This window comes from Pelmatolapia mariae, linkage group LG2 (genome assembly GCF_036321145.2).
Source record: "Pelmatolapia mariae isolate MD_Pm_ZW linkage group LG2, Pm_UMD_F_2, whole genome shotgun sequence".
NCBI classification, from domain to species: domain Eukaryota; kingdom Metazoa; phylum Chordata; class Actinopteri; order Cichliformes; family Cichlidae; genus Pelmatolapia; species Pelmatolapia mariae.
This window is the reverse complement of record NC_086228.1, coordinates 895,001-907,517: the sequence shown is the minus strand read 5'-3', so window position 1 is coordinate 907,517 and position 12,517 is coordinate 895,001. Positions and strand designations below refer to the sequence as shown.

The 12,517-nt window shown below is 45.5% G+C and overlaps 1 protein-coding gene across 5 annotated transcripts in view; it reads left to right on the top strand.

The window, feature by feature from the left end:
- Positions 1-568: 568 nt before the first annotated feature.
- Positions 569-12,517, top strand: part of LOC134638706 (centriolin-like) — a 32,053-nt gene continuing 20,104 nt past the window's right edge. For 4 of the 5 annotated variants that reach the window (XR_010095278.1, XR_010095277.1, XR_010095279.1 and 1 more), the window contains exons 1-5: positions 569-854; positions 2,387-2,520; positions 2,616-2,704; positions 9,841-9,963; positions 10,038-10,193. Coding sequence is in view for 2 of the 5 variants with exons in the window: in XM_063489540.1 (XP_063345610.1) it covers positions 2,415-2,520; positions 2,616-2,704; positions 9,841-9,963; positions 10,038-10,193 (474 nt within the window). In the remaining 3 variants the exon portion in view is untranslated. Of the gene's footprint in view, positions 855-1,584; positions 1,965-2,386; positions 2,521-2,615; positions 2,705-9,840; positions 9,964-10,037; positions 10,194-12,517 lie in introns of those variants that run through there. The other variant, XM_063489548.2, reaches the window with a different exon arrangement.

Sequence of the window (12,517 nt, the reverse complement as noted above, 5' to 3'; positions counted from 1 at the left end):
TGTGTGGAGTCGGGGTCGAGCTGAATTCTGTTTCCCAGCATGCTCCTGCAGCCAGAGCTCCCCTGAGGCCTTCACCTCCTCCTGGGCCTCGTGCTCCTCAGGGTGAGCTCCACCTCCAGAGATGCTGGTAGCATTCATGTTTCTGGCAACATGTTGGTGTGTGTGGCTCAGAGCACAGGGGAGGTCTTTGGATAATGACAGAGACTCACCAGGAGTATTAGCACTGACCTGAGATCAGAACGTTAGGAGAAACCCAGCTCCTGAGCTTGCCCCTGTTATCATCAGGAGCAGAGCACATGAGCAGAGGAGACCCTTCCCTTAAAGGAAGGGCCTCCTCCTGCTGGACTCTTCTGGGGAGGAGGAGGAGGAGCTCCTCTAACAGCCTGTGAGCAGCAGCAGGACTGAGACCTTTAACCCTCTCTGCTCCGTGAACTCAGCAGTGACAGCCGCCGATAGTTTTTTATTAAATGTTCTGTAAGTTGGAATTCAGTTTGAGTTTACTGACTTTATAAAGTTACACGGAGGTTTTATTCACGTGTTTATTTATGTATCCTGTTCAGACTCAGAGCTGCAGGTCGCCGTCTCTTTAAAAAGCCCCTCCCCCTCAGGGGTTTCATCTCAGGGGCGGGGCTTACTGAGCTTTTCCTGGTCCCTGTTGGACAGAGGTGGACTGTGATTGGCTGGGAGGAAGATTTCCTGTGTTGATTCAAAGAGGAGGAGAGGAAAAGGAGTTTGTAACGGAGGAAACAGGAGCAGATATGGTTACTGTGAAGTGACAGAGACGAAGACGAGAAGCAGGAAGAAGAGGAGGTCAGCAGCTCCCGTGGAGGACAGACCAGACTGATCTGAGAACAGTAAGTACAACAACAACTCGTCCTTATACTCAGAACAGGGTGTCTGTGATGTCCCATGATGCACTGCAGAGGAAACAAACCGGTGTTTCTGACTCACAGAAACATCTGTGGAGGAGGAGGAGGAGGAGGAGGAGGAGGAGGAGGAGGAGGAGGACAGGAGACAAAGATTTCACCACGTCTGAATCCTTCAGAGCTCCCAGACTTCCTTGGATCAGAGGCATGACTGATGTTACTGTCGTCACCACACAGCATCCTGTGAAGCTTCCTATCTCAGTCTGAGCCCAGGACTACACCTGGTGCTCAGCTTCAGCAGGTTTTACTCTGAGCTTCATTCACTTCGATGCTTCTGAAGCAAACACAGGTGTATCGGGGGACACCTGCACTTCAGATACTTTAACATGCAGGTTGAAGGAATTGAGCTACCAACCTTCTCAATAGTAGACAGCCTGCTTTACCTCCACAGGAAACTCATACTTGGTATTAAATATGTGTGAAACAAACTGAAGACTGTCAGCTTCTTTTCTTCCTCACGCCAACACGAGGAAACTCTGAGGATGGCGTGTCAGGCAGGGCAGGGTGGGGAGGAGGAGGAGGTGCGGGGTCGAAGCAGAGCTGCAGGCGAGTTAGCTCATCCTCCACAGGATGCCTAACTCCATGTCCTCCACAGAGCCGCGACAGCAGATCATATAAATATTACTGACCATTTGAGTTTGACTTTGCAAAACTAAAGCTAACGTGGATCCGTCTGTTTGATCAAACTTTATGTCCATGCTTCCTTTTTCTCTCTCTGGATAGCACAGAAGAGTTGTTAATGACAGGTGTAGGTGATCATGTGGTCTCGGTTCTCCTAGACTTAACTTGGACACGGTGGATACAGTATTTTACTGTCTCACTTGGAACACTGTGCAGTGGTCTCTGAGTCTCTTAGATCAGCTGACCAGATGTTGTTGGATGTGCCGAGGACACATCGGAAGCGCCGGGGGGATCGGGCTTTTGCAGTTGTGGCTCCCAAATTGTGGACCGCACTGATTACAGATTAGAAAGGCCTCCTCACTCCATGTTTTTAAATCTGGTCTGAAGAGCCACCTGCACGCTTTGGCTTTTAACCCAGTATAGAAATGTTCATTTTATTTGTGTTTTGTTGTCTTTCTGATGTCGGTGCTATAGTGTTTAATGTTATTGTATTTTTATTTTTAGTGTTTATATTTTTTCTTATTCTATGTTCAGCACTTTGGTTAGTGATAGCTGTTTTTAAAGTGCTTTATAAATAAAGTCAGCTTGGCTAAAAGTTTTATTTTGAAGTAATTATTTTTTTAAAGTCGATATATTTATCCTGGGTCTTTTATTGTGAAAATTAGACATGTTTGTGATCAACAGTTTTTTATTTTCAAACTTTCACGTTTTAATACAGATTCAGTGATAATCAGAGTCCGTGACATCACACACCTGTGTGTGTGTATGTGTGTGTGTGTGTGTGTGTGTGTGTGTGGTGCAAATCAACATTCTGATTGGCTGCCATTTTTCCCTCTCAGGCCCATGTGACCACTGAGCTGTTGCAGGATGAGCAGGATGCAGAGTGAGCTTGAGGGTCGCCTTGACAACCTGCTGTCACGCATCGCCGCGGAGACACAGGAGATCAAAGAGCTGGAGCAGCAGCTGACCGACGGTGAGAAGAAATCAGACCAATGAGAGAGCGGCACTCTGACTGGAGCCCTCTGATTGGTATCTGGTTAATAAACGGACCCTGGTTCTCGTCCTCAGGTCAGATTCTGGCTAACGAGGCCCTGCAGAGGGAGCTGGAGGAGGTGATCTCTGGACTTCAGGAGTACCTGCGAGGACTCAGGGAGCAGGTACAAACACACCTGATGAACCGGGGAAACGCCGTGATTATTGTCCATCGCTGGCATCATCCTAGTAATGATAATGGTTGTGTTCGGGACTTCGGAGCGAGAGAGCTCCGGTCCGTAGGTGGTGCTCTCCACCTCGTCCAGAATGGGCGGTGCTCTGTTTTTCCTTTGGAAGGTTTGATGGAAGGGCTCGAGTTGCTGATGCAGCCCCACTTGTAGACTTTTTACAGGATTGTATTGTAGCGAAATATCTTCCTGTGAACATCACTTCACAGCACCACAAGCCACTTTACGGTACTCCAAAAGTTGATTCTGTTCATCTTGACGTAGCATTTTCAGTGGGAGAAATCACCTGGATGAGTGATGAAACGTTTCTCCCACAAAACGCTATGTCCAGATGAACAGAATCAACTTTTGGAGATTTACTTACCTGGATGACTTAGGATGCATCAAGACATTTAACCCACTTTAGCAAGGACTGCCTAAAGCTTGTACGTCAGTATGAGCAAACAGCGCGTAAGATGGCTGATTACAGGAACCATCTGAGATTCAGCCTCAGATGCCGACAGAAAAGGATTACTCCTAAAAGTCTGCAAATGAGCTCTTCAGTTAAAGGCTTTCGGGCAACAAAAATCCTCCAGAAGGCACAGCACCAGCTGCTTCATGAACAGGCGAGGCAAACAAATTTTACCATCGACATGCTAAAATCTCAAGAGGAGCGGATCTGACAGAGACTGACAATGCCTTTAGATGAGAATACTGTTAAAAAGGTCTTTGACTTCACTGAGAAGGCTCGTCTAGCACAGCACAAGAAGTCTAAGACCAGGCAACAAAGGAAGTTTGACTTACTTATTGTACGTCGGAAACCACCGCAAAATACGGAGAGTGTCCTGAGTGGCCAGAAGAGACAAGGATGGGACACCGAGGACAAGTGGGTGAAGAATTTGTCTGACAGACAGCTCACCCAAACAGAGAAAAACATCCTTGCTAAAGGGTTGAATTTTGCTGTCACACCGAGACAAATCCCGCTAGTGGAGCTGATCACAGCCACAGAAACAGCAATTCGTAACAACAATATTGCAGAAGTGGAAGCAGAGCAACTACGGACGAAAGTTTCGGCCTGTCTCAGCAATGCAAAGCCCCCAGCATCCAACATCACCATGGAGGAGAGGAAGGCACTCACATCACTTAGTGATGACAACAACATTATCATCCTTCCGGCAGACAAGGGTAGGTGCACAGTATTGCTAAACCAGAAAGACTATCATGAGAAGATTTTGTCACTACTCAGTGATGAAAATACTTATGAGCCCCTGAAATGAGACCCAGGAAGTGGCTACAGGAAGAGGGTGATAGACTGTCTGAAGCAGTTACAACAAGACAAGGCTATCGACCGAACCTCATACCACAGGCTGTACCCAGGGGAGTCTACACCAAGTCTGTATGGTTTACCGAAGATACATAAACAGGGTGCACCTTTAAGACCGATTGTCTGCATGATCAACTCTGTCACCTATAACATCTCCAAGTTTCTGGCTTCGATCCTCAACCCGCTGGTGGGCAGCTCTGAACACCACATCCAGAACACCCTGGACTTTGTTGAGAAGGTGAGAGATGTAATTATGGAGGCAGATGAAACCATGGTCTCGTACGACGTTACATCTCTCTTCACCATCCCAGTCACGGAAGCGTTGGAGGTAGTCCGTAAGAGATTACAGGATGACCCCAACCTCAGCAACAGGACCACTCTCAGCATCGACCAAGTGTGTTTGCTTTTGGAACTGTGTCTTCATTCCACCTATTTCACATACAAGGGTCAGTTCTACCCACATAGCAGACAGGTCTGGCACAGATCTGGTGTCAAGCCGGCACTGCTGGCTGACTTCTGGCATTGTAAGTGGTATGTCATCCAGATATGGGCCAGGCCTGGCATAGATGGCACTATTTATGTGATAGCATGGCAAATCTGGCCCGATTGTGGTTTGGTTTATGTGGCCCAGGCCCATAGAAAACAGGTCTAGCCTGGATCCGGCATCTAGCCGGCACTTCTGACTGACTGGTGTCATGGCAGGGTGTATGTCAACCAGATGTGGGCCAGGTCTGGCAACGATGGCACTATTTATGTTCCTATTTTCCTATTTTACTTAGAAGATCCAAATGCCATGTTGCAATACTATACTGCCATGGTAGCCAACATTTCAAATGTAGGTTTGACAGGTTTGTGAGTGTACACTTTATCCAAAACCTAGTGAGGGTTTACTCATGTTTACCACTGAGTGGCTGTTGCTCAGGAGGTAGAGCAGGTCACCTACTGATCAGAAGGTTAGTGGTTCAATCCCTGGCTCCTCCAGTGAAGAGTGTGAATGTGTATGAATGTAGTTAGGAAGCATTCAGTGTAGAGAAAGTGTGTGAATGTGGCATGTTGTATAGAGCACTTTGAGTAATCAGTGAGAGTAGAAAAGTGCATATAAAAATCAGTCCATACAGTTTCGTCATGTTACTTTTGCACTATTATGTTTCGGCACATGTTGTTATTACATGGCTTTATTAAGGTACACATTAGGCTGACATCTGGGGCGAGAGCTGAAACTGTTCTGGGCCAGCACAGGGCCAGCAGTGTGTCTGCAACTGGCCTGTGGCTGCAAACAACTTACACATCTGGTTTTCCAGAGGTGGCCCACACATGGGCCAGCACGAGGCCAGTTGCAGACACACTGGTGGTCCTGTGCTGGCCCATGTGTGGGCCACCTCTGGCAAACCTGATCTGGCCCACCAAAGGGCCATCATTCTTTGCGGTATGTGGGCCATGTGTAGGCACATTGCGTGGGCCAGATCCGGGCTATACCAATTTTGCTATGTGGGTACAGGCAGAAACATCGGTGTGCCATGGGTTCCCCAGTTTCACCCATTGTGGCCAATTTGTACATGGAAGAAGTGGAAAATCTTAATGACCTTGTAGTACCATATCACCCTATTAGAGCACTTCGCTCTCGCACTGCAGGCTTACTTGTTGTTCCTAGAGTATTTAAAAGTAGAATGGGAGGCAGAGCCTTCAGTTTTCAGGCCCCTCTTCTGTGGAACCAGCTTCCAGTTTGGATTCAGGAGACAGACACTATCTCTACTTTTAAGATTAGGCTTCAAACTTTCCTTTTTGCTAAAGCATATAGTTAGGGCTGGACCAGGTGACCCTGAATCCTCCCTTAGTTATGCTGCAATAGACATAGGCTGCCGGGGATTCCCATGATGCATTGAGTTTTTCCTTTCCAGTCACCTTTCTTACTCACTATGCGTTAATAGAACTGTCAGGGTTATATTGTTGATTGTCATTTATGCTTAGAAATATTTAACCATATATGCTTAGAGGTGTATAATCGATTGTGTAGTGATAGGATGTGTGATCTTTAGTAGTCTGCAAAGACTTTGTGTGCATTCCAGAGTGTTCTGGCATACACACTCACACCCTAGGGTCATGAGAGATCTCGTATCTTCTCTTACTGATATATGGTATAGCAAACACATCTATATCTGTTTTAGTATAAGTACCTTTTGTTTAGATGAACTGCTGGACTTCCAGGCCCCCCCCCCCCCCCCCCCCCCCCAACACACACACACACAGACAGTACTCTTTGTTCACATGTGTACCTATGTTAATGAGCCTATGTATATTCATGTAACCTCAATAAAAGAGCAGTGTTACGAGGGAGCAGACGAGAGCAACTGGGGTCAAGCGAAGGAACGGCGTTTTTCCAGTTGGTCTTCCTCGTATACGAGAAACATAAAGAACTTTGCCTGCTTGTGCCTTGCTTTGCTGTGTAGTAGAATCGTCTTGAACGTTCCAGCGAATAGGTTTATGCTACAAACCTATCATAAACCTATCAAGACCTCTCTGCACTGAATCATATCTGTTTTTAATCTCTGTCTCTCTTCCACAGCATGTCTTTATCCTGTCTTCCTTCTCTCACCCCAACCGGTCACAGCAGATGGCCCCGCCCCTCCCTGAGCCTGGTTCTGCCGGAGGTTTCTTCCTGTTAAAAGGGAGTTTTTCCTTCCCACTGTCGCCAAAGTGCTTGCTCATAGGGGGTCATATGATTATTGGGTTTTTCTCTGTATCTATTATTGTAGGGTCTAACTTACAATATAAAGTGCCTTGAGATGACTGTTGTTGTGATTTGGCGCTATATAAATAAAATTGAATTGAATTGAATTGAATTGAAAAGAGGGCTTTGCTATCCTACCCTGGAACACCACCAAGCCATTGGTTCAGATATGTGGATGACACCTGGGTGAAAATCAAATCTCAGGACATTCCACATTTCACGGATCACATTAACTCGATGGACCGACACATCAAATTCACCAGGGAGGATATGAAAAGTGGCAGGTTAGCCTTCTTAGACTGTGAGATTTCCATCAGTAATGGAGGACATCTAAAAGCTGACGTGTACCGTAAACCTACACATACGGATCAGTATCTAAGGTTTGACTCTCATCATCCACTGGAGCACAAACTGGGTGTCATCAGGACGCTACAACACAGAGCAAACACCATCCCCACTGACACAGCAGCCAGGGAGGCAGAAGAACATCACATCAAGAAGGCCCTGAGTAAATTTGGTTATCCCAGCTGGACTTTTGTCAAAGCTGGGAAGGCGCCAAAAGAAAGCTCCAGCCGATCCAGGAGAGAAGGTCAACCGCTGCCCAAGCGAAAACCTGTAGTGATCCCATATGTGTCAGGATTATCGGAGCAGCTGAGACGCATTTCTTCTAAACACCGGGTCTCTGTGGCTTTTAAACCCCAAAACACGCTGCGCCAAAAATTGGTCCACCCCAAGGATCGGGTCCCCCGACACAAACAGAGTAACATAGTGTACGCTGTTAAGTGCCAGGAGGATTGCCAGGATTTATACATCGGGGAAACCAAACAACCTCTGGCTGAGAGGATGGCACAACACAGAAGAGCTACCTCGTCAGGCCAGGACTCTGCAGTCTGTTTACACCTACAGGCCAGTGGACACTCCTTCAATGATGAGGATGTACACATCCTGGACAGGGAAGAACGCTGGTTTGAGGGCGGAGTCAAGGAGGCCATTTACGTGAAAAGGGAAAGACCATCTCTGAATCGAGGAGGGGGCCTAAGGGTACATCTGTCACCATCTTACAATGCTGTGATTGCAGCCATTCACCAACTCTCTGTGAATGGGACTCATGGCCATTGATCAGTGGGTTTTGATCAGTGGTTGTTGCTCAATGGTAGGGCTGGGCCATATCATACCGTTCGCGGTAATACCGGTATAATGTCGGACAACGATAAGAAAATGAAATTTGGCGATAGATTATGGGTAAAACGCGCATGCGCAGTGCCTTTGTTTACATACGCACATAGCGGAAAAAGCATGGCGGCGACGGAGAATGAGAAGAGCGAAAGCGGATCGTTGAATGAAACAGATGAACCAGAACTGGTTTGTAAAAATGCTGCAACTTCAGTGGTGTGGAACTGGTTTAGCTTTCGTCCGTCAGATACACAACAAAGCACTATTTTTGGTAGAGCATGCTAGCGGGCCGTCGTTATTACCGTGTTTTTTGGAAAATACGGCACACTTAAAATCAATCCTTTGATTTTTCTGAAAATCGACAGTGCCCCTTATAATCCCGTGTGCCTTATGTATGAACTCTGGTTGTGTTTACTGACCTCGAAACGATGTTATGTGCTACACGGCGCTCGAAAATCTGTCAAATGTTTCAGTACGACTTTGCTAAGCTACGAAGCCGCACCGCTTGATGGATTGTCGGAGCATTACGGCTATCGTAGGCAGGAGCCTGGCGGAGTGATATGTACTGTGCATCAACATAATATTACCGTATTGTGTGTGTATAACCTCTTTTTAAGTTTTGTGGATATTATACATGGTTATGCTGAGGATATGTCAGCCAATTTCCACTGGAAATGCCTTTTGGTTAAACTGTCAGCAAGGAATTTGCATTTGCACTGTTAAATTTTTATATAACTTTAATGCACATAAAAAACAGCTGCTTGTTTAAGTGAAAATACACTGATGGGTTTTATTTTTTTTGCACTAATAAAGTTGTGGAGTTGTAAAGTATTTTGTCTCGTGTCAATTATATCGTCAGTTATATCGTTATCGCTAATTTTCAAATGTATATCGTGATAAATATTTTTGGTCATATTGCCTTGCTCTACTCAATGGTCATGAGAATTTGCATAATCATGATGAAGGAACTGACCTCCCAGCCCATTGTTCCTTCAGTGGGCTGGTTTCAGTCATTATGCAAATGTACTGTTTATAAGATTGGGGAAACCTGCAGTCAGCTGAGACTGAAAAAGTCACCTGGATGAGTGACGAAACGTTTCTCCCACTGAAAACGTCCAGATGAACAGAACCAACTTTTAGAGATTTACTTACCTGGATGATTGAGAATGCATCAAGACACTTTATGGTACCTTCCACTTTGATTTGGGGTGTGAGGCAAGCAGCTGCCCCGTGGTAGCATCACCTGCAGCCACCACAACCTCCTGATGTCTGTCTGACGAGCGCCATCGAAGGAGGGCATCCTGTCCTAACCGACCAATCAGCACACATTGGCAGAACGCTAATACAAAATAGTCCACTGAGTCCGACCCAGTGATGGCCCAGCTGCACCCACAGCACGCCCTCTGCTGGCTTAGTCACCCAAGAGCTGCGTTGAATAAAAGCATGCTCATGAGGAAGCGAGGCTGACACCGTCACAAGGCTCACTGGTTTCTGAAGCCCTCAGGTTAACGTTTCCTCCAGCGCCATCTTGGTTGCAAACTAGCAGATGTGGTGTGGAGGGGCGGATCTGACTAAAAAGACGAGTAACTAGAAGTCATTAGCCAATCAGCATGCAGATTGAAGTCACATGATCAAAAGGTAAAGAATGAATTTGACTTTGTATCAAACTGTTGGCAGAGGTCAGAGTTCAGAAGGCTGGTTTCTCGTACTTCTATAGAACAGGAAGTGTGGCCATCTGGTGGCCATCAGAGATAACGCAGGTTTTCCACCCTGGCTTCATTTTTACTTCCTGCGGTCATGAACATGTGCAGTCTAATTACTGATGAATCTGGTAAATGAAGAGTGTGTGTGTGTGTGTGTGTGTTTCAGGCTCACCGCTCTCAGCAGCAGGTACACACTCTGCAGGCTGAAAATCTGAGTCTGCAGCTCCACCTGGAGGATGCTCAGAAGCACTGCAGACAGCTGGAGGACTTAGCCATGTCTCACACACAGGTGAGTGTGTTATTTTGCAGGTGTCACTGTTTAACACGCCCACCTGACTGCTTGAGGGTCTGTCTGTGTTTCAGAGCATGTCTGTCCAGCAGGGGGAGCTGTTTGCACTCAGGATGGAGGTGCAGGCTCTCAGGGAGAGACAAGTGCAAAGCAGCAGACACCAGGCACAGCTGGAGGTGGAGCTTCAGCAGCTGAGGGAGGAGCTAAGTCAGCAGGTGCCGCTGGGACAGGTACGTGAATGTCTGCAGGTCACTCAGAGCAGAGCAGCAGGATTTCAGCCTAAACAGCCTCTGAGTCATGTGACCTGTGCTCACGTCTTCATTAAATCAGCCCAGAGCTCAGGTGTGTTTCATACATGCTGTTACAGACAGGTGAGCCTGCACGCTTCATCAGGTAACCTCCCCAACAAGACAACAACATCAGTCTGAGTCTGACAATTGAACACGAACAAGCATTTACTCACACACTCACACACACACACACACACACACACACACACACACACACATGAGTGTGTGTGTGTGTGTACTATCCACCAGGATAGTAGAAACCCGTACACCCACACACACACATGAGTGTGTGTGTGTGTGGGTGTACGGGTTTCTACTATCCTGGTGGGGACCACAACCTGACATTTACTATACTGGTGGGGACTTTCTGCACCGTGGGGACCCAAGTCCAGGTCCCCACGGGGTTGAAAGCAATTTTCACACTCAAAATGTGGTTTTAGTGTCAGGGTTACAATTAGGTTATGGTTAGGTTTAGGGTAATGGTAAGTAAGTAAGTAAGTAAAATTTATTTATATAGCGCTTTTCACAGATAAAAATCACAAAGTGCTTTACAACACAGAAAATGGGAATATAAAAACAATATAACAGAAAATAAAACAATGTAAAACAAAACTATAAAAACAGCATAAGAAGAAATTAATCAAATGCTTTTCTAAATAAAAATGTCTTCAGCTGTTTCTTAAAAGAATCAATGGAGTCCGTGCAGCGAAGAGACAATGGGAGAGAATTCCACAACCGTGGTGCCACAGTCTGAAAGGCCCGATCACCACGAGTTTTAAAACGAGTGCGCGGTACCACCAGCAGTCTCTGATCTAATGACCTTAAAGCCCGAGAAGATGTATGTGGTTTCAGCAGGTCAGATAAATATTGAGGAGCCTGACCATGTAGGGCCCTAAAGGTTAGAACTAAAATTTTAAAATGAAGCCTAAAATTTACAGGCAACCAGTGAAGGGAGGCCAAGACTGGAGTGATATGCGACCTTCTCTTGGTGCCTGTTAAGAGACGTGCTGCAGCATTCTGCACAGTCTGAAGACGATTTAAGGCGGATTTGTTAAAACAAGTAAAAAGGCCATTACAATAGTCTAAACGAGAAGAAATAAAAGCATGAATAATCATCTCAAGTTCAAGCTTTGATACCATTAGTCTGAGTTTTGAAATATTCCGTAAATGATAACAACAGTTTCGGACCAGCTGCTTAGAATGTTGCTCAAGCGACATCGAGCTGTCAAATATGACACCGAGGTTTCTAAGGCTTGATTTCACATAAGGGTCTAAGAAGCTGATATGCTGTCTAATTTCTGGGACCATGTGGTCTGGAGCAATAATTAGAGTTTCTGTTTTATCAGAGTTTAGTTGGAGAAAATTGTCATATAACCATTTGTTGATTTCTGTCAGGCAATTACTTAAATTAGACAATTTATAAAACTCAGACATTTTGAAGGAACAGTATAGTTGGATGTCGTCAGCATAGAGATGATAGGAGATATATTTATAGCGCTTAATAATTTGGCCTAGGGGAAATACATAAAGTAAAAAGAGAATTGGACCCAGGACAGATCCCTGAGGTACCCCACACGGCAAAACTGTTGATTCTGATGTGACATGATTCATGCAAACAGTAAAAGATCTCTCAGACAGATATGATATAAACCATTTTAAAACAACACCAGTAATCCCAAACAAGTTCTCGAGTCTGTTTATCATGATACTGTGATCTACAGTGTCAAAAGCAGAGCTGAGATCCAACAGGACCAGCACTGTGTATTCTCCAGAGTCTGCTGCCATCAAGATATCACTAGATACTCTAAGTAAGGCCGTTTCAGTGGAATGCAATTTACGAAAACCAGACTGGAAAGTGTCCATAACAGCATTTTTATCCAGGAAATAGTTAAGTTGTTCTAGTACTACTTTTTCTAAAATTTTCGATATAAAAGGCAATTTGGATATTGGCCTATAACTGTTAGGAAGAGATGGATCCAGCTGGGGTTTCTTTAATATTGGCTCAACAATAGCTTGTTTAAAGAAGCTGGGGACTGAGCCAGTATGAAGAGAAGTATTTATCATTTCCACAATACAGGGGCCAATTGAATCAAACACACTAGTGAAAAATGAAGATGGAAGGACATCAAGGGGGCTTGAAGTCTGTTTTATATGACAAAGCAGCCCTCTGATGTCTTGTAATGTAACAGGAGTAAAAGAGGACCAAGTATCAGAGGAGAGCAAGTTGAAAGTTTGATATTGAGAAGATGATGGAGAGATATTTG